A 27714-nucleotide genomic window follows, 5' to 3' on the forward strand; every position below is an offset into this window, starting at 1 on the left:
ATTTCATCATCAAAAAAAAAAAAAAAAAACCCATACCCATTAGCAGTCACTCTCCACTTCCTCCCTTCATCCACACATACATCTAGGCAACTATTCATCTTTCTGTTACTATAGATTTGCCTATTCTGTACATTTCACATAAATAAGGTGATATAATATGGAGTCTTTTACATATCATATGTGGTATAATACTTTTGAGGTTCATCTATGTTGTGGCATGTATCAGTATTTCATTCCTTTTTATGGCTAAATAATATTCTACTCTATTAATATACCACATTTGTTTACCCATTTACCATTGACAGACATTGGGGTTGTTTCTACTTTTTGTCTACTATGAATAATGCTATTATGAATAATCATGTACACATTTTTTTGTGAATAAATTCTTTCTTTTCTCTTGGGTATATAATTAGGAGTGTTGTGTCATATAGTAACTGCATGTTTAAACTTCTGTGCAACTGCAGACTCTTCTGTATAAGAGGGTTCTAATTACTACATATCCTCATCAACACTTGGTATTACCTTTTTTTTGTTATAGCTACACTTGTGGGTATGAAGCAATATCTCATGGTGGTTTTAATTTACACTTCTCTAATGACTAGTCCTGGGTGTTCATTGGAAGGACTGATGCTGAGGTTGAAACTCCAATACTTTGGCCACCTCATGCGAAGAGTTGACTCATTGGAAAAGACCCTGATGCTGGGAGGGATTGGGGGCAGGAGGAGAAGAGGACGACTGCCGGGAGCCAGCATGAGGAACTCTGCCCATGGCAAAGGTCATGAGGAAGGAGGCTCGGCATACGCAAAGGCAGGATCGAGCCTCAGGAGTCCCCCTGGAAATTCTCGAGCATCTGCCCCCAAAACCAGAGTCTGCCTACTTTACTGCATTGTGCTCTCATCTACACCTCTGACTTTACGGGGGGCTGTCCCCCACTACCTCTCTCTGAAAAAGAGTTAACTTACAGCTCCAGTTAATAATAATTCCTGGGCGTGACAGGAGTGTTTCAACCTACAAACTCCTCTGAAGGTTCTCTAGCCTGCCTGACAGGTTTGTCCAGCCACATGTGATTGTTCACAGCCTCCCAACCGTGAGAGGCACAAGATGCTTTAAACCTTCTAAAAACAGATTATTTTGAGAAGTTAGAAAATTATTAGTATAGTATTAGTGGGCTAGTTAGGAATTATACTGGTGGAGGGTTTCATTGTTGAGCCAAGATTTGCTGCTACATCTCCATATCCCTTGCCCCTTATACACATTAATGAATATACAGAAGAAATAAGTATTAACCTTTGATATTAATCACGTTAGACCTTAGGCTAAGCAAATTCTTTCCTTAATTAAAACCCACTACACCCTCACCCTATAAGGAATGTAACTTTATCTGGTGCCTTCGGAAGGTGGCGTCTGTTTTAAGAATAATCACCCCTGGAAAAATAAGTGTTCTAGTTGACTGACCACTGTCACAAGGAGAGGGTCATAAATTGTTAGCAGGCCCCCTGGCCAGAAGATGATGTAACACCCCTAAGACCTTTGTATACATTTGTATGAAGCACCTGATTTTGATAAAAGTCAGGACTGCTGACCCCGTGTGACTTTTGTATTACATCTCTGTGTATAAAAGCGGACCCTGGAAAATAAAGAATGGGATCAGTTCCTAGAAAGACTCGTCTCCTCATGTTGTCCTTTCTCTCACTTTCAGGCTGAATTCCCATCTGGAACATGGAGGCTCGTCAAGCCTACTAATTATGCCTGGGCTTCTAAGATCTGACCGGGGAGGCCTTAGTGTCTCCTCTCCTTTGGGAGAATGGGAGGACGCCTGCGGCCTACGTAGGTGACGCAAATTCCTTGTCTTGGAATTTTATTGGCTTTCCATGTAAACCAAGTTATTCAGCCTCTTTTCTCCACTGAATTTCTTTGCTGAGCTATCCTTATTTAACCACTCTTCATATCTTTAATTAACACTTAATTGATCTATTGTTTCCTGGTCCCTGCTTCGAATTCCCTGGATCCACCGGGGCTGGACCCCGGCAGACGACAGAGGATGAGATGGCTGGATGGCATCACCGACTCGATACACATGAGTTTGGGTGAACTCCGAGAGTTGATGATGGACAAGGAGGCCTGGCGTGCTGTGATTCATGGGGTCACAAAGAGTCGGACACGACTGAGTGACTGAACTGAACTGAACTGAATGACTAATGATGCTGGGTCTCCTGAATTGTGGGCAGATTCCTTACTGTCTGAGCCACCAGGGAAGCCTCTTATTTATGGTCAGATAAAGCAAATAATTGGGCTTCCCAGGTAGCTCAGTGGTAAAGAATCTGCCTGCAATGCAGGAGATATAGGAGATGTGGGTTCGATCCCTGGGTCAGGAAGATCCCCTGAAGTAGGAAATGGCAAGCCACTCCAGTATTCTTGCCTGGAAAACTCCATGGACAGAGGAGCCTGGTGGGCTACAGTCCATGGGGTCGCAGAGTCAGAAACAACCAAGCAGACACATATGCATGCACAAAAGCAAGTAATTATGGTAATGTCTTTATGAGTCAAGATTTTCGATGTAAGTAAAGAATCAAAGAAGTTAAACAAAATTTCTGTAATCCTTAATTAGCATTTCAAATATCAGTGTGGATTCATGTGGTATTTTATCTTTAAAAATGTATACATATTTTCTAGCCTTGTTTTAAGAGAATGAAAATTCAAGCCACAGACTGGAAGAAAATATTTGTAAACCCCATATCCAACAATCTTTGTATGAAATGTTCCCTCGGTATCTCTAATTTTCTTGAAGAGATCTCTAGTCCTTCCCATTCTGTTGTTTTACTCTATTTCTTTGGATTGATCGCTGAGGAAGGCTTTCTTATCTCTCCTTGCTCAGCAATCAATGCAAAGAAATAGAGGAAAACAACAGAATGGGAAAGACTAGAGATCTCTTCAAGAAAATTAGAGAGACCAAGGGAACATTTCATGCAAAGACGGGCTCGATAAAGGACAGAAATGGTATGGACCTAACAGAAGCAGAAGATATTAAGAAGAGGTGGCAAGAATACACAGAAGAACTGTACAAAAAAGATCTTCATGACCCGGATAATCACGATGGTGTGATCACTGACCTAGAGCCAAACATCCTGGAATGTGAAGTCAAGTGGGCCTTAGAAAGCATCACTACGAACAAAGCTAGTGGAGGTGATGGAATTCCAGTTGAGCTATTTCATATCCTGAAAGATGATGCTGTGAAAGTGCTGCACTCAATATACCAGCAAATTTGGAAAACTCAGCAGTGGCCACAGGACTGGAAAAGGTCAGTTTTTATTCCAATCCCAAAGAAAGGCAATGCCAAAGAATGCTCAAACTACCACACAATTGCACTCATCTCACACGCTAGTAAAGTAATGCTCAAAATTCTCCAAGCCAGGCTTCAGCAATACGTGAACCATGAACTTCCAGATGTTCAGTCTGGTTTTAGAAAAGGCAGAGGAACCAGAGATCAAATTGCCAACATCCGCTGGATCATGGAAAAAGCAAGAGTTCCAGAAAAACATCTCTTTCTGTTTTATTGACTATGCCAAAGCCTTTGACTGTGTGGATCACAATAAACTGTGGAAAATTCTGAAAGAGATGGGAATACCAGACCACCTGACCTGCCTCTTGAGAAACCTGTATGCAGATCAGGAAGCAACAGTTAGAACTGGACATGGAACAACAGACTGGTTCCAAATAGGAAAAGGAGTATGTCAAGGCTGTATCTAGTCACCCTGCTTATTGAACTTATATGTAGGGTACATCATGAGAAACGCTGGGCTGGAAGAAGCACAAGCTGGAATCAAGATTGCTGGAAGAAATATCAATAACCTCAGATATGCAGATGACATCACCCTTATGGCAGAAGGTGAAGAGGAACTAAAAAGCCTCTTGATGAAAGTGAAAGAGGAGAGTGAAAAAGTTGGCTTAAAGCTCAACTTTCAGAAAATGAAGATCATGGCATCTGGTCCCATCACTTCATGGGAAATAGATGGGGAAACAGTGGAAACAGTGTCAGACTTTATTTTTTTAGGCTCCAAAATCACTGCAGATGGTGATTGCAGCCATGAAATTAAAAGACGCTTACTCCTTGGAAGGAAGGTTATGACCAACCTAGATGGCATATTCAAAAGCAGAGACCTTACTTTGCCAACAAAGGTCCATCTAGTCAAGGCTATGGTTTTTCCAGTGGTCATGTGTGGATGTGAGAGTTGGACTGTGAAGAAAGCTGAGCACCAAAGAATTGATGCTTTTGAACTGTGGTGTTGGAGAAGACTCTTGAGAGTCCCTTGGACTGCAAGGAGATCCAACCAATCCATTCTGAAGGAGATCAGCCCTGGGATTTCTTTGGAAGGACTGATGCTAAAGCTGAAACTCCAGTACTTTGGCCACCTCATGAAAAGAGTTGACTCATTGGAAAAGACTCTGATTCTGGGAGGGATTGAGGGCAGGAGGAGAAGGGGATGACAGAGGATGAGATGGCTGGATGGCATCACTGACTCGATGGACATGAGTCTGAGTGAACTCCGGGAGTTGGTGATGTACAGGGAGGCCTGGCGTGCTACAATTCATGGGGTCGCAAAGAGTTGGACATGACTGAGCGACTGAACTGAACTGATCCAACAATCGACTTGTATCTAGAATATATAAGGAACTCTCAAAACTCAACAGTAAGGAAACGACCCAATGAAAGATGGGCAAAAAACATGAACAGACATTTCACCAAAGTGGATATATGGATGGCAAATAAGGACACAAAAAGACATTCAACATCATTCTTAAGCCACTGAGGAAATAAAAGTTTAAATCAAGAACTACACACCTGAGGGTGGCGGTCCTAAGATGCCAGAGGAATAGGATGGGGAGACCACTTTCTCCCCCACAAATTCATCAAAAGAACATTTGAACGCTGAGTAAATTCCACAAAACAACTTCTGAATGCTGGCAGAGGACATTAGGCACCCAGAAAAGCAGCCCATTGTCTTCGAAAAAAGGTAGGAAAAAATATAAAAGATTAAAATAGAGACAAAAGAGGTAGGGACAGAGATCTGTCCTGGAAAGGGAGTCTTAAAAAAGAGAGAAGTTTCGAAACACCAGGAAACACTCTCAGTGGTGAGTCTGTGGAGAGCCTTGGACCTCAGAGGGCATCAAAACTGGGAGGAAAAATAAATAAATAATTAAAAACCACAGATTACATGCCCAACGGTAACTCCCAGGGGAGAAGCAGCACAGACACCTGCATCCACCACTAGCAAGCAGGAACTGGGCAGGGAGGCGCAGGCTGCATTGCTTAGAGTAAGGACAGGGCCTGAATGCCCCAAGGGCAATCTGAGGGAACTAACTTGAGATAGCAAACCAGACTGTGGGATAGCTATACAGCAAAAAGCCCTAACCCTAGACACCTCCAGGCCTGCTCACAGAACAAAGGACTGAGCAGAGCTAGCTGGCTGCAGACTAGCCCATCCCCCACTGGAGACAAGCAGGCGCGGGCAGCCAGAGCTGGAAGGGGGCAATCGCAGCCCCAGAGAGGCATCCTATACCAAACTGCAAGCAGGCTTCGTTGCCAACAAAGACTTCTTGGGATTCTGGATGGTCGACATCCGCCTGAGAAGGTGTGCCAGTTGTACACCCAGAAAACTGAGCGGCAGGGATGGGGAGGCGGTAAGTCGTAGCAACTGCGCCCGCCAAGCACCTGGTTAGCTGAGCTGCTCCAACATGGGAAGGACACAAAACACAGGCCCAACTGAGTCTGCGCTTTTGTGGAGTACCTGAGTACTTGAACCTGAGCAGCTTAGACCTGGGACGTGCATACAACCCAGGGCCGGCCTCAGACTGTTCCCGGCAGAGCAACCTAGAGCCTAAGCAGTGTAGACAGGGAAAGCACACACACCGTGAGCAAGGACAAAACCAGTATGGTCAAGACACTGCGAGCACTCCCCACAGACACCAGTGTTATTTGTTTGCAGGGTTCCTCCCTCCCCACAGCATGACTGAACAAGTGAGCCTAAAAAAGTGTCCACCACCGCCCCCTTGTGTCAGGGCGGAAATTAGACACTGAAGAGACCAGCAAACAGAAGAAGCTAAAACAGAGGGAACCACCCTGGAAGTGACAGGTAGAGAGGTCTTGAGGCTACTGTAAGAAGAAGAATGAAAACCAGAAGCAGGAGGCTTAAGTCCAAATCCTAAGAACACCTGAGAACTCCTGACTCCAGGGAACATTAATTGATAGGAGCTCATCAAATGCCTCCATACCTACACTGAAACCAAGCACCACCCAAGGGCCAAAAAGTTCCAGAGCAAGACATACCACGCAAATTCTCCAGGAACACAGGAACATAGCCCTGAGCTTCAATATACAGGCTGCTCAAAGTCACACCAAACCCACTGACATCTCATAACTCATTACTAGACACTTCATTGCACTCCAGAGAGAAGAAATCCAGCTCCACCCACCAGAACACCAACACAAGCTTCCCTAACCAGGAAACCTTGACAAGCCACCCACCCAACCCTACCCACAGTGAGGAAACTCCACAATAAAGAGAACTCCACAAACTGCCAGAATACAGAAAGGCCACCCAAAACACAGCAATATAAACAAGATGACGAGACAGAGAAATACCCAGCAGGTAAAGGAACAGGATAAATGCCCACCAAACCAAACAAAAGAGGAAGAGATAGGGAATCGACCTGATAAAGAATTCCAAATAATGATAGTGAAAATGATCCAAAATCTTGAAAAAAGATGGAGTTACAGATAAATAGGCTGGAGACAAGGATCGAGAAGATGCAAGAAAGGTTTAACAAGGACCTAGAAGAAATAAAAAACAGTCAATATATAATGAATAATGCAATAAATGAGATCAAAACCACTCTGGAGGGAACCAACAGTAGAATAACAGAGGCAGAAGATAGGATAAGTGAGGTAGAAGATAGAATGGTAGAAATAAATGAATCAGAGAGGAAAAAAGAAAATGAATTAAAAGAAATGAGGACAATCTCAGAGACCTCTGGGACAATGTTAAATACCCCAACATTCAAATCATAGGAGTCCCAGAAGAAGAAGACAAAAAGAAAGGCCATGAGAAAATACTTGAGGAGATAATAGTTGAAAACTTCCCTAAAATGGGAAGGAAATAGCCACCCAAGTCCAAGAAACCCAGAGAGTCCCAAACAGGATAAACCCAAGGTGAAACACCCCAAGACACATATTAATCAAATTAACAAAGATCAAACACAAAGAACAAATATTAAAAGCAGCAAGGGAAAAACAAGAAATAACACACAAGGGGATTCCCATAAGGATAACAGCTGATCTTTCAATAGAAACTCTTCAGGCCAGGAGGGAATGGCAGGACATACTTAAAGTGACGAAAGAAAATAAACTACAGCCCAGATTACTGACCCAGCAAGGATCTCATTCAAATATGAAGGAGAAATCAAAAGCTTTACAGACAAACAAAAGCTGAGAGAATTCAGCACCACCTAACCAGCTCTTCAATAAATGCTAAAGGATCTTCTCTAGACAGGAAACACAGAAAGGGTGTATAAACTTGAACCCAAGACAATAAAGTAAATGGCAACAGGATCATACTTATCAGTAATTACCTTAAATGTAAATGGGTTGAATGCCCCAACCAAAAGACAAAGACTGGTTGAATGGCTACAAAAACAAGACCCCTATATATGCTGTCTACAAGAGACCCACCTCAAAACAAGGGACACATACAGACTGAAAGTGAAGGGCTGGAAAAAGATATTCCACGCAAATAGAGACCAAAAGAAAGCAGGAGTAGCAATACTCATATCAGATAAAATAAACTTTAAAACAAAGGCTGTGAAAAGAGACAAAGGACACTACATAATGATCAAAGGATCAATCCACGAAAAAGATATAACAATTATAAATATATATGCACCCAACATAGGAGCACCACAATATGTAAGACAAATGCTAACAAGTATGAAAGGGGAAATTAACAATAACACAGTAATAGTGGGAGATGTTAATACCCCACTCACACCTATGGATAGATCAACTAAACAGAAAATTAACAAGGAAATACAAACTTTAAATGATACAATAAACCATTTAGACCTATTTGATATCTATAGGACATTTCACCCCAAAACAATGAATTTCACCTTTTTCTCAAGTGCACATGGAACCTTCTCCAGGATAGATTACATCCTGGGCAATAAACCTAGCCTTGGTAAATTCAAAAAAATTGAAATCATTCCAAGCATCTTTTCTGACCACAATGCAGTAAGATTAGATCTCAATTACAGGAGAAAAACTATTAAAAATTCCAACATATGGAGGCTGAACAACACGCTGCTGAATAACCAACAAATCACAGAAGAAATCAAAAAAGAAATCAAAATATGCATAGAAATGAATGAAAATGAAAACACAACAACCCAAAACCTGTGGGACACTTTAAAAGCAGTGCTAAGGGGAAGGTTCATAGCAATACAGGCATACCTCAAGAAACAAGAAAAAAGTCAAATAAATAACCTAACTCTACACCTAAAGCAACTAGAAAAGGAAGAAATGAAGAACCCCAGGGTTAGTAGAAGGAAAGAAATCTTAAAAATTAGGGCAGAAATAAATGCAAAAGAAACAAAAGAGCTAATAGCAAAAATCAACAAAGTCAAAAGCTGGTTCTTTGAAAGATAAATACAATTGACAAACCATTAGCCAGACTCATCAAGAAACATAGGGAGAAAAATCAAATCAGTAAAATTAGAAATGAAAATGGAGAGATCACAACAGACAACACAGAAATACAAAGGCTCATAAGAGACTACTATCAGCAATTATATGCCAATAAAATGGACAACTTGGAAGAAATGGAAAAATTCTTAGAAAAGTACAACTTTCCAAAACTGAACCAGGAAGAAATAGAAAATCTTAACAGACCCATCACAAGCACAGAAATTGAAACTGTAATCAGAAATCTTCCAACAAACAAAAGCCCAGGACCAGACGGCTTCACAGCTGAATTCTACCAAAAATTTAGAGAAGAGCTAACACCTATCCTACTCAAACTCTTCCAGAAAATTGCAGAGGAAGGTAAACTTCCAAATTTATTCTATGAGGCCACCATCACCGTAATACCAAAACCAGACAAAGATGCCACAAAAAAAAGAAAACTACAGGCCAATATCACTGATGAACATAGATGCAAAAATCCATAACAAAATTCTAGCAAACAGAATCCAACAACACATTAAAAAGATCATACATCATGACCAAGTGGGCTTTATCCCAGGGATGCAAGGATTCTTCAATATCTGCAAATCAATCAATATAATACACCACATTAACAAATTGAAAAATAAAAACCATATGATTATCTCGATAGATGCAGAGAAAGCCTTTGACAAAATTCAACATCCATTTATGATAAAAACTCTCCAGAAAGCAGGCATAGAAGGAACATACCTCAACATAATAAAAGCTATATTTGACACCCACAGCAAACATTATCCTCAATGGTGAAAAACTGAAAGCATTTCCCCTAAAGGCAGGAACAAGACAAGGGTGCCCACTCTCACCACTACTATTGAACATAGTTTTGGAAGTTTTGGCCACAGCAATCAGAAAAGAAAAAGAAATAAAAGGAATCCAGATTGGAAAAGAAGTAAAATTCTCCCTGTTTGCAGATGACATGATCCTCTACATAGAAAACCCTAAAGACTCCACCAGAAAATTACTAGAGCTAATCAATGAATATAGTAAAGTTGCAGGATATAAAATCAACACACAGAAATCCCTTGCATTCCTATACACTAACAATGAGAAAACAGAAAGAGAAATTAAGGAAACAATCCCATTCACCATTGCAATGAAAAGAATAAAATACTTAGGAATACATCTACCTAAAGAAACAAAATACCTATATATCAGATCAGATCAGATCAGTCGCTCAGTCGTGTCTGACTCTTTGCGACCCCATGAATCGCAGCATGCCGGGCCTCCCTGTCCATCACCAACTCCCAGAGTTCACTCAGACTCACGTCCATCGAGTCAGTGATGCCATCCAGAAATCTCATCCTCTGTCGTCCCCTTCTCCTCCTGCCCTCAATCGCTCCCAGCATCAGAGTCTTTTCCAATGAGTCAACTCTTCGCATGAGGTGGCCAAAGTACTAGAGTTTCAGCTTTAGCATCATTCCCTCCAAAGAAATCCCAGGGCTGATCTTCAGAATGGACTGGTTGGATCTCCTTGCAGTCCAAGGGACTCTCAAGAGTCTTCTCCAACACCACAGTTCAAAAGCATCAATTCTTCGGCGCTCAGCCTTCTTCACAGTCCAACACTCACATCCATACATGACCACATGAAAAACCATAGCTTTGACTAGCCAGACCTTTGTTGGCAAAGTAATGTCTCTGCTTTTGAATATGCTATCTAGGTTGGTCATAACTTTCCTTCAAAGGAGTAAGCGTCTTTTAATTTCATGGCTGCAGTCACCATCTGCAGGGATTTTGGAGCCCAGAAAAATAAAGTCTGACACTGTTTCCACTGTTTCCCCATCTATTTCCCATGAAGTGGTGGGACCGGATGCCATGATCTTCGTTTTCTGAATGTTCAGCTTTAAGCCAACTTTTTCACTCTCCACTTTCACTTTCATCAAGAGGCTTTTTAGTTCCTCTTCACTTTCTGCCATAAGGGTGGTGTCATCTGCATATCTGAGGTTATTGATATTTCTCCCGGCAATCTTGATTCCAGCTTGTGTTTCTTCCAGTCCAGCGTTTCTCATGATGTACTCTGCATATAAGTTCAATAAACAGGGTGACAATATACAGCCTTGATGTACTCCTTTTCCTATTTGGAACCAGTCTGTTGTTCCATGTCCAGTTCTAACTGTTGCTTCCTGACCTGCATATAGGTTTCTCAAGAGGCAGATCAGGTGGTCTGGTATTCCCATCTCTTTCAGAATTTTCCACAGTTTATTGTGATCCACACAGTCAAAGGCTTTGGCATAGTCAATAAAGTAGAAATAGATGTTTTCCTGGAACTGTCTTGCTTTTTCCATGATCCAGCGGATGTTGGCAATTTGATCTCTGGTTCCTCTGCCTTTTCTAAAACCAGCTTGAACATCAGGAAGTTCATGGTTCACATATTGCTGAAGCCTGGCTTGGAGAATTTTGAGCATTACTTTACTAGCATGTTAGATGAGTGCAATTGAAACCTATAAAATACTGGTGAAAGAAATCAAAGAGGACACTAACAGATGGAGAAATATACCGTGTTCATGGATCGGAAGAGTCAATGTACTGAAAATGAGTATACTACCCAAAGCAATCTATAGATTCAATGCAATCCCTATCAAGCTACCAACAGTATTTTTCACAGAGCTAGAACAAATAATTTCACAATTTGTATGGAAATACAAAAAACCTCGAATAGCCAAAGCAATCTTGAGAAAGAAGAATGGAACTGGAGGAATCAACCTGCCTGACTTCAGGCTCTACTACAAAGCCACAGTCATCAAGACAGTATGGTACTGGCACAGAGACAGAAGTATAGATCAATGGAACAAAATAGAAAGCCCAGAGATAAATCCACACACCTATGGACACCTTATCTTTGACAAAGGAGGCAAGAATATACAATGGAGAAAAGACAATCTCTTTAACAAGTGGTGCTGGGAAAACTGGTCAACCACTTGTAAAAGAATGAAACTAGAACACTTTCTAACACCATACACAAAAATAAACTCAAAAGTTTAGATTTTAGATTTTAGATCTTGGATTAAAGATCTAAATGTAAGACCAGAAACTATAAAACTCCTAGAGGAGAACATAGGCAAAACACTCTCCGACATAATCACAGCAGGATCCTCTATGACCCACCTCCCAGAATATTGGAAATAAAAGCAAAAATAAACAAATGGTACCCAATTAAAATTAAAAGCTTCTGCACAACAAAGGAAACTATAAGCAAGGTGAAAAGACAGCCTTCAGAATGGGAGAAAATAATAGCAAACGAAGCAACTGACAAAAAATTAATCTCAAAAATATACAAGCAGCTCATGCAGCTCATTTCCAGAAAAATAAACGACCCAATCAAAAAATAGGCCAAAGAACTAAACAGACATTTCTCCAAAGAAGACATACAGATGGCTAACAAACACATGAAAATATACTCAACATCACTCATTATCAGAGAAATGCAAATCAAAACCACAATGAGGTACCATTTCACGCCAGTCAGAATGGCTGCTATCCAAAAGTCTACAAACAATAAATTCTGGAGAGGGTGTGGAGAAAAGGGAACCCTCTTACACTGTTGGTGGGAATGCTAACTAGTACAGCCACTATGGAGAACAGTGTGGAGATTCCTTAAAAAACTGGAAATAGAACTGCCATACGACCCAGCAATCCCACTGCTGGGCATACACACCAAGGAAACGAGAATTGAAAGAGATACGTGTACTCCAATGTTCATCGCAGCACTGTTTATAATAGCCAGGACATGGAAGCAACCTAGATGTCCATCAGCAGACGAATGGATAAGAAAGCTGTTGTACATATACACAATGGAGTATTACTCAGCCATTAAAAAGAATACATTTAAATCAGTTCTAATGATGTGGATAAAACTGGAGCCTATTATACGAGTGAAGCAAGCCGGAAAGAAAAACACCAATACAGTATAATAACGCATATATATTGAATTTAGGAAGATGGTAACGATAACCCTGTATGCAAGACAGCAAAAGAGACACAGATGTATAGAACAGTCTTTTGGACTCTGTGGGAGAGGGCGAGGGTGGGATGATTTGGGAGAATGGCATTGAAACATGTATATTATCATATGTGAAATGAATCACCAGTCCAGGTTCAATGCATGATACAGGATGCTTGGGGCTGGTGCACAGGGATGACCCAGAGGGATGGGATGGGGAGGGAGGTGGGAGGGGGTTCAGGATGGGGAACACATGTACACCCATGCTGGATTCATGTCAACGTATGGCAAAACCAATAAAATATTGTAATTAGCCTCCAATTAAAATAAATGAATTTATATTTAAAAAATAAATAAAGTTTTGTAAAATAAATAAAATGAATTTATGATGTTAAAAAAAAAGAACTACACACCTATGAGATTGGCTAGAATCCAAAACACTGCCAATGCCAAATGCTCTCAAGAATTTGGAATAACAGGAACTCTCATTCATTGCTGGTGGGAATCCAAAATGGTACAGCCACTTTGGAAGATAGTTCAGCAATTTCTTATAAAATTAAACACACATATATGACCAGTTCCAAATTTATATGAAAATCAAGTGTCCTGCCATTCATACAAAAGTAGTGAGCACTGTGCTGCAGTTTTTAACTTCTCACAAATATAAGCAAAGCTTTCCTTTCTTAACAAGTATCAAGAGAAAGGTGAGAAACCCCATCTCAGTTGAAAACGAAATGTGTATGTACTTATCTCAAATTTGACTCAGAATTTCATGTCTATATGACAAAATACAAGCCTAGGTTTCACCCTGAAGATCTAATTTTCATTCTTTTGGTTTTTTAAAAAACTATTTTCTTATGTATATAAAGGTCTACAAGGAGATCAAGATTATAATGATTGTATAACTGTTAATATTTGAGCCTGATCATATCAGCCATTAAAAAAAACACAGTTTTTAGGTCTCACATAAAATTATGTCTCAGGCTATATTTTTATTCATATTGCTTTGTCAGTATGATTTTAGGAGTTTTGCTTATTTAACACTGTCTATATTTTCATGTTATAAACAGCATTAAGTAAAGTGAACTTACAACCTTTATTTAAATTAAACCACTAAGCTTACTTTTTTGAAAAAGTAAAGCCCATCTTGGATTAAAATAGTTATTTACCAGAAATGTATCATGCTGCTTTATGAATTTTTTAAAAGTATGAAAAGAAAAGAAAGGTAAGCTAAGCTTAACTACCTGTTTGTTTCTCAAGAAAACCTGGCTAAAAGTCCTTTTTTTAGTTTTAAATGAGGGAGAAAACTATTCTTGCTCATACCATATTTCATACCTTACTAGCAACCCTCTATAGTAGAAACTGTGAGAGGATTTTTAGGTCTACTTGGGTAAGGAAAAAAGGGGAGAAAATCAAGTAGGAAATTTTACAGTAAGAAAAAAAAAAAAAAAAAGCCCTGATGTTTCCCCTAGGGCACTCCCATTCGAGTCGAGATCCTTTGTGAGAAAAGAAAATCACACAGAGTAGGTGAATTACTTGGCCAAAATCAACAAATCCACAGAAAACCATTATTCTTTACTCAAAAGAGACAATTATTATTGGATCACTATATCTACAACTCATGGATCTTGCTAACATACCATGGGCTATAGAAATCATTTTTATGCAGGAGTTCCCCCAAGACCTGAAAATCATTTCAAAGGTTCTCCTGGGGTAAAAGATTGTGAGGGGATGAAAATGTCTTGGAACTAGTTAGATAGAGATGACAGTCACAAAACACTGTGGATGTAATGCCACTGAATTGTACATTTTGAAATGGTTAATGGCTCATTTTATATTATGTGAGTTTCACCTTCATCAAAAACAAACAAACAAAAGAAAAACACTAAGAAAGACTGACTAGGATCAGCTGAGACTTCCTGAATGGTGAGAGACTAGATTTGGCCTTGAAGGATGTTGAAGATAAGAATTTAAGTCAGAGGCAAGAAATTGGTGAAGATGGCTCTAATGAGAGTGGTTTCCAAATGCTGACTGCAGCCACAATAACAAATAGATTTTAGTGCAAGCTAGTTCACTTATACACATGTGACACAAAGGTTCATGAAATAATACTTACTCTTCCCAAGCATAATAAACTGATTTTTTAAAATTCTATTCTACGCTATTTTTTTTTCTTTTTCTTTTTTCTCTAAGTCCTGGTCATAATTCATTACACTGATCTCACAAAATGAGTGACAAACTCTAATGGCCTGCGGTGCCAAGTTAAGAGGTTTGGACCTGATGCAGGTTATTTTAAGGCCATGGAATTGACCACTAAGAACATAGTCAGGAATCTGTAGGCAGAATTTTAGGCTGGAAAACCCTCTACCTTGTGACTAAAGTGATTGTTTTATGATTTTGTCACTGAGATAAATTTAAATTAACTTAGCTAACACCACATGATGAAATCAATATGTGTACTATGTATTACTCATAGTTTTTCTCTCTCAGCTGTTTATCATTTAAATTGCTGGTCAATTTCCCAGAGAATGATTTTTCCTAGGTTAATATGGAGGCTTGCATTAGTCTGCTGCTGCTACTGCTGCTGCTAAGTCGCTGCAGTCGTGTCCGACTCTGTGCAACCCCATAGACAGCAGCCCACTAGGCTCCTCTGTCCCTGGGATTCTTCAGGCAAGAATACTGGAATGGGTTGCCATTTCCTTCTCCAATGCATGAAAGTGAAAAGTGAAAGTGAAATCACTCAGTCGTGCCCGACTCTTAGTGATCCCATGGACTGCAGCCTACCAGGCTCCTCCGTCCATGGGATTTTCCAGGCAAGAGTACTGGAGTGGGGTGCCGTTGCCTTCTCTGTGCATTAGTCTGGATAAGAATATTCAAGGTATTTCTACAAGAGAGACAAATTCTAAATTTGTTTTATTTTACTGTCGTAAATTCAAATAATTCCTTTTTCTTATTAAGGAAACAGTTGCTTCATTATAAATTAGAGGATGAACTGTTTACAACATTTATAGAGGATGGACTATTTATAACAAACTCTCCTAAGATGGTGGTGGGGTATCTTCATGAAAAACAGAAAGTGTGCTCCTCATTATTCATTAGAGGCATTCAGGATCAGCTACACAACCATCTGTCCAAAATGCAGAAGAAGGGATTTTCAGCTCTGACTGAAACTGTGCCTTTTAACTTGAATAGCCTATCATTTTTGACAATATGCCTGAGATTCTCTTAGCTTAATACAAATCCAGCATGTAAATTCTTGGGAGAAAAAAAAAAAAGGATATTTTGTGTCAGAAATTGTGATCTTTCCCCTAGGTTTAATTAATTAATTCACTTTAAAATAATGTGAACATCATCAGTGATACAAATGCCTGTATCTTAGAAAGAACAATACTTCTTGTCCTTCAGAGATGAAAGGAGAGGTTGCACATCACCTGGCTGTGGACAGAAATCAATCTATTGCTCATGATTGACTGCTGCTGCTGCTAAATCGCTTCAGTCGTGTCTGACTCTGCGACCCCATAGACGGAAGCCCACCAGGCTCCCCCATCCCTGGGATTCTCCAGGCCAGCAACTAATTAAGATGGGGAGTACGTTCTTTTTTCAATTTCTAAGAAAAAGCAGTGAAAGTTAGTTAGCTTGTGTTATAATTTTAAACCCAAACAGCCAATAATTATGCTATCTCCAGGAGGCCAAGGTTTTTCTCTCAATAATTTAATTCAGCAAGCAGAGCTCTGTAACAGGCAGGAAGGAGGCAGGGATAAAAAGGCCAGAATTGGCTTTAGGACTCTGTGACCAATCTGTGCCAGACAGCATTCAACCTTTTATCTAAGTGCAAGTTTTAAAAAATATTAATTTTTTGGCAACACATAGCACATTTAGTCCCAAGGCTAGTGTAACAATTTTTCAGTGTAGCCACCTGCTTTGGGCACATACTAGGATACTCAATATATAAATACTGATTTGTAGAAGGACAGCCTAAGACATCCAGTAAGTATATTATCACTCCCTAGTTCACACACACACACACTCCTATTGGTCTAAAGCATAAAGTAAATAAATACTTTTTAAAAATACATTCACAAGTCTAAAAGCAGACCCACACATATTTTGGATACTTGATTTATGAGAAATGTAGCTCTACAGAGAACTGGAAAAAAGTTGGCCATTTCCAAAAATGTGTTAAAGACAACAGGACCCAAATGGAGTTGCTTACGCTAAGCCCCATGTCACCAAACTGAAATTTAATGTTGTTACAGTTTCAGCTCTCCTAGAAATAGAATCTTAAACCAGTCAACCATGAATCTCCTGATCAGCATTAGTTAGGTAATCTGCCTGATAAACCCCTGCCATTCCCTATAAGGAAAGTAACCTTACAATAACCAATCCAATTTTTTGCCTAGTAAAACTTCCCAAAATCTCTTGCCTTGTATAGCTCTTTAGAGCTCCTTTCCATCTGCCTGATTCATGAATCACTGAGTAAAGTCAATAAGCTCTTTAAAATTTACTCATAATTTTGTTCTTTAACAAATGGTCTGGGTTAACTGAATAGCTACATGCAGAAAAATACAACCTGACCCCTACCTCTTTTCACACACACACCTACAAATGTGTTACGTTAGATTATAGATCGAAATGTGAAAGGTAAAAACAATCAGATTTCCAGAAGATAACACAGGCAAATATCATCATGAACTTCATGTAAGGAGCTATTTCTCAAATAGGAAACAAAAAGTACTAATTTGATTGAGGACAAATTCTTCATCAAAAACACCATTAAGAGAGTAAAAAGGCCAACCACAGATTGAAAGATATTTACAACACATACAAAGGAGTCATATCCAAAATCTATACAGAACTCCTACAGATCACTAAGAAAAAGACAAGCAGCCCAATAGAAATTAGACAAAAGACAAATAGGCACCACATGAAAGAAACTATCCAAAGGACCAAAAAATGTGTGAAATGTGCTCAATTTCACTAGGAATTGGAGAACCACAGATTAAAATTAGAGAGCTGCACTACACCCACTGATCAAAATAACTAAAATTCAGGGCTTCCCTGATGGGTAAGAATCTGCCTTACCCATCCAGCGATTCCACCCCTGGTCCAGGAAGATCCCACATACCGCCTGGCAACTAAGCCCATGCTCCAGAGCCTGGGAGCTGCAACCACCTAAGCCCATGCATGCTAGAGCCCGTGCTCCGCAACAAGAGAAGCCACCGCAATGAGAAGCCTGTGTGCTACAACTGAAGAATAGCCTCAACTCACTGCAACTACAGAAAAGCCCATGTGCAACAAAAAAATGAAGACCCAGCACAGCCAATAAATAAATAAAATTACCTTAAAAACAAATAAATAATAATTAAATTCAAAAGACTAACAGAATTGAGTGTTAGAATATGGTTCAGTCCAGTAGCTCAGCTGTGTCCGACTCTTTGCGACCCCATGCACTGCAGCACACCAGACTTCCCTGTCCATCACCAACTCCCAGAGCTTGCTCAAACTCATGTCCATTGAGTCAGTGATGCCATCCAACCATCTCATCCTCTGTCGGTCGTCCCCTTCTCCTCCTGCTTTCAATCCTTCCCAGCATCAGGGTCTTTTCAAATGAGTCAGATCTTTGCATCAGGTGGCCAAAGTATTGGAGCTTTGGCTTCAACATCAGTCCTTCCAATGAATATTCAGGATTGATTTCCTTTAAGATTGACTGGTTTGATCTCTTTGCAGTCCAAGGGACTCTTAAGAGTCTTCTCCAGCACCACAGTTCAAAAGCATCAATTCTTCGGTGCTCAGCTGTCTTTATGGTTCAACTCTCACATCCAAACATGACTATTGGAAAAACCATAGCTTTGACTAGATGGACCTTTGTTGGCAAAGGAATGCCTCTGCTTTTTAATATGCTGTCTAGGTTGGTCATAGCTTTTCTTCTGAGGAGCAAGTGTCTTTTAATTTCATGGCTGCAGTCACCATCTGCAGTGATTTTGGAGTCCAAGAAAATAAATCTGTCACTGTTTCCATTGTTTTCCTATTTGCCGTGAAGTGATGGGACCAGATGCCATGATCTTAGTTTTCTGAATGTTGAGTTTTAAGCCAGCTTTTTCACTCTCTTCTTTCACTTTCATCAAGAGGCTTTTTCATTCTTCGCTTTCTGCCATAATGGTGGTGTCATCTACGTAGCTGACGTTATTGATATCTCTCCCAGCAATCTTGATTCCAGCTTGTGCTTCGTCCAGCCCAGCATTTCACATGATGTGTTCTGCATATATATTAAATAAGCAGGGTGACAATACACAGCCTTGACATACTCCTTTCCCAATTTGGAACCAGTTTGTTGTTCCATGTCTGGTTCTGATTGTTGCTTCTTGACCTACACACAGGTATCTCAGGAGGCAGGTAAGGTGGTCTGGTATTCCCATCTCTTAAAGAATTTTCCACACTTTGTTGTGATCCAACAGGAAAATAAAATGCTGGTGGGAATTTAAATTTATATAAGCACTATGACCAGTCCATCCTAAAGGAAATCAGTCCTGAATATTCACTGGAAGGGCTGATGCTGAAGCTGAAACTCCAATACTTCGGCCACCTGATGCAAAGAACTGACTCTTTTGAAAAGACCCTGATGCTGGGAAACATTGAAGGCAGGAGGAGAAGGGGATGACAGAGGATGAGATGGTTGGATGGCATCACCGACTCAATGGACATGAGTTTCAGTAGGCTCCAGGAGTTGGTGATGGACAGGGAAGCCTGGCGTGCTGCAGTCCATGGAGTCACAAAGAGTTGGACATGACTGAGTGACTGAACTGAACTGAAGCACTATGACAGCATCTATCAAAGCTGAACCCAAGAATGCCATGTGAGAAATTTTAAAATTATATAAAAAAAAGAACTTGACTTTTAAAAAAAGAATACTATTTGATCTGGCAATTGTACTCAGAGACATGAACAACAGTCACAGCAAACTATTTTTAATAACCCCAAACAAACCTAATCTCTGTCAAGAGTAAACTGTATATAAATGATGCCATACCCATACAGTATCTTCCTGTATACATACAGGGCTTCCCTGGTGACTCAGATGGTTAAGAATCTTGGGAGCAATGTAGGAGACCTGGGTTCAATTCCTGGGTTAGGAAGATCCCCTGGAGAAGGGAATAGCCACCCACTTCAGTATTCTTGCCTGGGAAATCCCATAGACAGAGGAGCCTGGCCGGCTACAGTCCTTGGGGTTGCAAAGAGTTGGACACAACTGAGGGACTAACACTTTCACTTTCAACACCCATACAGTAGAATATTCTAGAGCAGTGAAAACATACAAACTATCTCTACAGACAGACACATGAACAAATCTCACAAACATAATGCTGAGCTTAAAAAAAAAAGCCAGCCACAGAAGAATAAAAACCAGACATTTCCATTGACACAAATTTCAAAAGCAAGCCAAACCAAACTACGGTGATAGCAGCCAGAAGAGTAGTTGCCTTCGGAGAATAGAGAAGGTGTAATGACCAGAAAGGGTCATAGGTAGGGTTGCCATGTAAAATACAAGCTGCTCAGTTAAATATGAATTTCAGATATACAACAGAGAATCTTTTAATATAAGTAGATCCCATGCACTATTTGGGACATGTATTTTTACTTGTTAAATCTGGCACCTCTAGTCAAGGTTGATGTTTTGGGAGTCCTGGTAATATTTTCCTTCTTGATATCCATTCTATAAGCATTCATTGTGCATTTTTCTGTACATGTGTTATACTTCACAATAAAAAAAACTTTAAAAAAGCAAAAGTACACTCAGTACAGCCTTACAGATTTTAAAATATCTCATCCAACCACTGTTCTTCCCACTCTTAATCACTGTATGTGAGAGCTGAGGATCTGAAGTGTTGCTATGTCCAAAGCTGTGGGCTCTACATTCAACTTTGATTAGAATTACTTTTACACAGCATGTTTCTTTATTTCTGGAATCCTTTTTCATGCCCTGCCTTTCAGGGGTTTTACTTAATTTGTGACTGGCTTAATCTTACCAAGGGCTTCCCAGGTGGCTCAGTGGTAAAGAATCCACCTGCCAATGCAGGAGACACAAGAGACGTGGGTGGGACCCCTGGGTCAGAAAGATCCCCTGAAGTAGGAAATGGCAACCCACTCCAGTATTCTTCCCTGGGAAATCCTAAGGACAGAGGAGCCTGGCAGGCTACAGTCCATGGGGTCACAAAGAGTTGGACACAACTAAACAACAATAATCTTACCGAAGGGCAACATTAGGATGGAAGGCCAGCCTCTATCCATCAGCCGAGAAAGCACAAACCCGTGGTCAAGAAACAAGCTGAACTGACCAGCCAACCTGCAGGGGTAAGAATGCACTGGCCTGAAGCTACAAGAAAACTAGCACCTCAGGGCCAACAACTTGGATACAGACACTGTTCAGCATCCATAAAGTCGAATGCTTCAATCTGCAGCCTGTTTTCTAAACTTACCAGAGGTTTACACAAATACCTTGAGTGGTTCCATCAATTTCCCTTCTTACAGATACATCTGGAAAACCCAAGTAAAGAGTAGGGACCAGTGCAAACAAAAACCTGAATCATTTTTCTGTTCTGGATTAAAGAAGATGGTATTTATTGGCAAAAGTTCTTGCGTGCTCAGGGTTTTTAATGTTGTGTTGTTTGGTACTTTCAGTCTTGTTTTGAAATGAACCATTCCCAATCCTAAATGAAGAAAGAACTACAAGTTTGGCTCCTGCTCTCTGTAACGTTTAGGATCAAACTTTATAGGCCAGTGGAACCCTTATCCGCCCCCTACCAGCCTTGAGAGTGCCAGGTTTCTTCACTTTAATAACAAACTCTTTGACAAAGGGTATTAAGGAGAGTGATTAGGTTCCTGGGCTGTGGAGACCGGTTGCCTGGAGGAAACCCAGCTTCACCACTGAGACTGTGTAGCTCTGGCCAGTGAGTGACTGACTCATCGCTCTGTGCCTCAGTTTCTTCAACTGTAAAATAGGAATTAAAAATTAAAATAAATTTATATTAAAAAAATAAAAATAAATAGCTGATACAAAGGGCTGTTGGGAGCATCTAATGCCGTGTAAGGTGTTTAAAGCACAGCCCCTGGCACACCTTCAACGCTCATCGATGACTATCATCAACCCTACCTGCGAGGGTCTTAGCATCTATAAGGACTCTACTTCTGTATCTAATGTAGGGAAAGCATCTAGATGCAGCTGGACAGAGGAAGGGGAGGTAGTCCAAGAGCCTACAAAGTTTGACCCAAGCTGTGCCCAATCCACAGAAGGCGAAGCAGCGTTAGGAGGCCAAGGTAGTGGCCACACCTGGACCCCAAACTTTGGCTGGGACCTCTGACCTCGGGTGCCCTCTCTACTCACATTACGGTTGAAGTTGTTGCCAGGCAGCAGCGGTAGGGCCATGGCTTCGAGCGTCCGAGGGTCAAGGGTCCGAGAAAAGAAGTCAGCAGGCAGCGGCCACCTTTCGGCCGCTTTGTTTGAGCCCCCCCTCACCCCCACTCCACGTTACCTAGAGACGGAGACAGTGTCACGGAAGGAGGAGGGGCTTCCGCGGGCCGGGGGCTCGGGGCGGGACCGGGGCGGGACCGGGGCGGGGCTAGGCGGAAGCTCCGCGCGGGCGCCTCCCCCCGCCCACCCCACCCACTTAGCCGGGTACCGGTCTCCCCGGAGGCTTTTCTCTCCACAAGCGTTGTGCACACACAAAGGCTGTCTACCGCACCATTCCCCGCCCCCGCTGCTTGCTGTTTTAACCCTTTGATAGAGCTCAAAGCCCTTCCTGCACTGAAGCTCCTCTGTTTCTTGCAGATTTCTGTTTCTCGCCATTTGGTTATTAAATTTAGTTCATACAGAAGAGTGCAGAAAATAAAATGACACCCGTGTCCTCACAGAAATGTAACACCAGTGCACGTTACATTTACATCAGCTTTTACTTTGTAATTAAAACGTTCCGGATGAATCCCAAGCCACACAAACCCCAAGCGTCTCCCATCCCGCCCCCCACCACCACTACCACCAAGAAAATCCATTTAGCGGTAACCATCATCCTCAGTTCTTCCTCTGTACTTTTTTCCGTTTGAACGAAACATTTTTTAAGATGCTCCTTCCTGGTGCAGTCATGGTGGCCAGGGGCGGGGTCAGGTGGCACAAAAAGTGGCCTCTGTCACTCCATCAGGCACCCAAGATACCCAAGCCAGCGGCTCCTCTCCCCACACCTACAGCTACTCCCTCCCCGAGTCCTACTCTACTGGTTGGACACTCCGGGTAACTCTCAGCCACCACATCCTCTGTCTCAGTCGAGACCCTATTATTTCTTGTCTGGTTTTCTTTTAAAACAGAAACAAAACAACTAATCTTGCCTCCAGAGCCATCCTCTTATATAATTCATGGTGCACCTGTTACTCTTCAGCTTCAATATTCTTCTAGCTATCACGAGGCAGGCCAATTCCTTAGCCTGGTCAGAGCCTATGTCAGTAGGTGCCCACGAACGCCCTCCATCCCTTTCTTTGCCCCGTTCCTCTACTCCAGCTCCGAGGAATCACTGACAGTTTCTAAACCAAACTCTACAGTCTCTGGCCTTTGAGATTTTGCAAATTTCACTATCTGCTGGAAACACCCTTCCTTGCCATCTCTCACCTGGGTAACCCCTTCTTGTCTTTCAGGGCTTGGTTCAGTGGGGGAGAGAGGTGTGGAAGGCTTTGCCATTTCCGGGAAGCGTTCCTCCACCTTCTCCACTCGCCAGTTATTAGCTGCCCGTTCTAATGGTGGCTTTTGTGGTACTGCAATGTAATCACGCCTTTACTTGACCCTCTTCAAATGCCCACCAATTCTCCCAGGGCAGTAACTCTCTTCTCTCTCTTCTTATTCCTTAAAAATATACATTATGGATTTTCTGTCTTTATAAATTTCACCCTATGAATTTCTGCTACCTGCTTTTTTCACCTAAGATTTTGTTTTTGAGATTTCTACATCTTAACACATGTAGCTGTTTCATTCATTTTAAACGAATTGTATGATTATACCACAAATCACTGATCCATCTGTTGATGTCATCTGTTGATGACTATGAGGTTTTTTCCAATTTTTCACTAGTTATCAATGCTGGAGAGAGCAACCCTCTCCTGTTTCTTTGGAGATTATCTAGGCTACATATCTAAAGGTGGAATTGTTCACACATTCAACTATACTAGATCTCCAGAATCTTTAAACCAATTAAGAAAGTCCCCTTTCACCTACATCCTTTCAACAAAAGTTATTACCAAATTGTGTCATTTTGAACAATCATTTGAATAAATATGAAATGGTATGCCACTGTTATTTTAATTTGTTTCTCCCTAATTCCTAGTGCAGCTAGTCATCTTTTCACAGGCTTGTCATCTTCTTCTGTGACTCGTCCATTCATATCCTTTGCTGATTTTTCTATTTGATCATTTGTAATTTTAAAACTATCTTCTGGATACGAATCTTAGGCATAGCAAATATTTTCTCATCATTTGCGTTTTGGTTTCTCCATTTATAGATTTCTTTATTGTACATGAATATGTCATTTTACTCTACTTAAATAGATAATTCTTTCCCATTATGGTTTGTGCTTTGTACATGAATTCAAAAATTCCTATAGAACAAAATTATTCTCCTATATCTTCTTACAAATATTTTTAAACGTTTCTTTTTCTTACTTTTTAAATTTGAAATAATTCAAAACCAATAGAAAAGTTGGAAGAATAGTACAAAGAACTCCTGTTTACCCTTCACCCAAATTTCCCCAATTGTTTTTTGTTTTACCATGTATTTTATCATTCGCTCTGTATACACAAGTTTTCCATTTTAGAGTAAACACCAGATATCATACCCTTTTACCCCTAAATACTACAGTTTATATTTCCTAATAACAAAAACATGCTCGTATATAACTAAAGTACAATAATCAAAATTATAAAGTTGGTATTAATTAACAAAATATTTTTTCTCACTATAAATATTTAATGTAAATATTGTCAACTGTCCCCAAAATGTTCTTTTTAGCAAAAATTAAAAAATAGTTTAAAATATCTGGTCGAGATCTCATCTAACATCACAAATTACTAGCTTTTTGTTTATGGCATTTTACCAGGAACACCACAAGAGAAAGTCTGTGTCCTTCTCAGTCATCAAAGGAGCAGGTGCATAATGTGTATTTTAACCATCAATGGTGAAGTTAACTTCAGTCACTTGGTTAAGGTACTGCATACCAAGTTTCTCCACTGTAGTGTGTTTTTTTTTTTTTTTTTTGCCTTTTTTAATTAGTAAGAATTCTGTCAGGAGACCATTTGGAACTATGTAAATACCAAGTTACTCATTAAATCACTAGTGTCAATTGATTATTTTGCCCACATCATTTATTACTATTGTGATGGCCAAAGGATGTAACTCCACCATTCCTTCTACAGATTTTAGCTGGCATTCTAATACAAGCAATAATTTTTTCCTAATTATTTATTTATTCATTCATTTATATCAGAATGTTCTATAGACTCTTGTTTTATTCAGTGTATTATAATATGTTACTATTATTTATTTTGATGTAAAAAATGTCCTACATTTAGTCAGTGAAACTCCCTCTAAGCTGACTCTTCTGTCCTTTTGTCCATTTTTCAAGCACCTCTTTGTACTCTGCCATTACAAGATATTTGAGATATCTGTAGATATAGGTAGATATGCTTCCTTGGTGGCTCAGATGGTAGAGAATCCACCAGCAATGCAGGAGACTTAGGTTCAATCCCTGGGTTGGGAAGATCCCCTGAAGGAGGGCATGGCAACCCACTCCAGTATTCTTGCCTGGAGAATCCCCATGGACAGAGGAGCCTGGTGGGCTATAGATAGGCACAGATAGCTTCATCTATTTCAATTTCTGTCTTTGGATAGACAGATAGATATTAAAACCCATGAGTTTATACTGATATGTCCAGTTTCAGTCAACACAATAGAGTACGTGTTCGAGTTCCCCTTTCCACATCTATAACGCCCTTCTCAAACTGTAAGAAGTCTGATTCCAATTACCTTCAAAATAGTAAGACCCCGCAAAATGGTTACAGAACAGCTAACTCATATCATTGTGAAAACAAGCTTACTAACCAAAGTTCAATATAGGCGTTCAGTTTTTTTTTTTTTTTCCTTTATTCAATGTATTTAGTCAAAATACTGTGTACCAAAATAACTTGGGTGTTTCCCCACTTTAATTCTCCCCTCCCTGTTTAGAGTGATTATGTTACTTTTGTTACTCATTTGAAAAATAGTCAGCTTCATTCATTTTGACTACACCAAAGCCTTTGGCTGGGTGAATCACAACAAACTGTGGAAAATTCTTAATAGAGATGGGAATACCAGACCACCTTACCTGCCTCCTGAGAAACCTGTATGTAGGTCAAGAAGCTACAGTTAGAACCTGACATGGAACAACAGACTGATTTCAAATTAGGAAAGGAGTACATCAAGGTTGTATATTGTCACCCTCCTTATTTAACTTATATGCAGAGTACTGGAGTGGAGTGCCATTGCCTTCTCCGATATGCAGAGTACATCATGTGAAATGCCAGGCTGAATGAAGCACAAGCTGGAATCAAGATTGCCAAGACAAATACCAATAACCTCAGGTATGCAGATGACATCACCCTTATGGCAGAAAGTGAAGAGGGACAAAAGAGCCTCTTGATGAAAGTGAAAGAAGAGAGTGAAAAAGCTGGTTTAAAACTCAACATTCAAAAAACAAAGATCATGGCATCTGGTCCCATCACTTCATGGAAAATAGATGGGGAAACAATGGAAACAGTGACAGACTTTATTTTCTTGGACTCCGAAATCACTGCAGATAGTGACAGCAGCCATGAAATTAAAAGACACTTTCTTCTTGGAAGGAAAGTTATGTCCAACCTAGATAGCATATTAAAAAGCGGAGACCATTCCTTTGCCAACAAAGGTCCGTCTGGTCAAAGCTATGGTTTTTCCAGTAGTCATGTATGGATGTGAGAGTTGGACTATAAAGAAAGCTGAGCACTGAAGAATTGATGCTTTTGAACTGTGGTGTTGGAGAAGACTCTTCAGAGTTCCTTGGACTGCAAGGAGATCAAACCAGTCAGTTGTAAATGAAATCAGTCCTGAATATTCATTGAAAGGACTAATGCTCAAGCTGAAGCTCCAGTACTTTGGCCATCTGATGCAAAGAACTGACTAATTAGAAAAGACCCTGATGCTGGAAAGATTGAAGGCAGGAGAAGGAGATGACAGAGGATGAGATGGTTGGATGGCATCACCTACTCAATGGACATGAGTTTGAGCAAACTCTGGGAGATGGTGAAGGACAGGGAAGCTTGGCGTGCTGCAGTCCATGGGGTCTTGAAGAGTTGGACATGACTGAACGACTGAACTGAACTGCTTCGTTCTGTTCCCATTTGTAGCCCACACTCAAATTTTTTGCTCCATCCTTGTCTATTTCTTCTTTGTCTTTCTTATTTTGTAGTTGTGCTTCTCCTATTTCCATTTGATTAATGTAGCCAGTGGTTTATATATTTTGTAACTTTTTTCAAAGAACCAGAATTTTGATTTATTACTCTGACCTATTGGTTTCTAATCCTAATCTTCACTAATTTTCTACTCTTACCTTTATTTTTTTCTTCCTTGTGCTTTCTTTCAGTGCATTTCTTGTTCTTTGTCTCACTTTTTAAGTTGATACAATTCATTCACTGTTATTTTATTGATGTAAGTGTTTAAGTGTATGAATCTTTCCTCTGATCTCTAAATGTATCCAATAGCTTCCGATATGTAGTGTTTTCATACTTTTTTATTCTAGTTTTATTTCACTGTGATAATAAAGTGTTGTTTGTAATATTTCCATTATATAGAACCTACTGTAGCTTTCTTTGTGACCTAATATTTGATGGATTTTTGTAACTGTTCTATGTGCAGTTGAGAAGGAAGGCATGCATACTCACTATTATTAGGTCCTAA

The 27714-nt window shown here is 40.2% G+C and overlaps 1 protein-coding gene across 3 annotated transcripts in view; it reads right to left on the reverse strand.

Annotated features, from left to right (window-relative positions):
- The window catches only part of EFHC2 (EF-hand domain containing 2), a 238223-nt gene extending 215917 nt beyond the window's left edge, over positions 1 to 22306 (reverse strand). For all 3 annotated transcript variants that reach the window (XM_086386696.1, XM_086386695.1, XM_086386694.1), the window contains exon 1: positions 22096 to 22306. In XM_086386696.1, coding sequence (XP_086242822.1) covers positions 22096 to 22137 — 42 coding nt within the window. In that variant the 5' untranslated portion in view covers positions 22138 to 22306. The remainder of the gene's footprint in view (positions 1 to 22095) is intronic.
- Between the last annotated feature and the right edge of the window lie 5408 nt (positions 22307 to 27714).

Source organism: Bos grunniens, chromosome X, assembly GCF_055505025.1.
Source record: "Bos grunniens cultivar Pamir isolate PY7600 chromosome X, Bosgru_T2T1.0, whole genome shotgun sequence".
Classification (NCBI taxonomy): domain Eukaryota; kingdom Metazoa; phylum Chordata; class Mammalia; order Artiodactyla; family Bovidae; genus Bos; species Bos grunniens.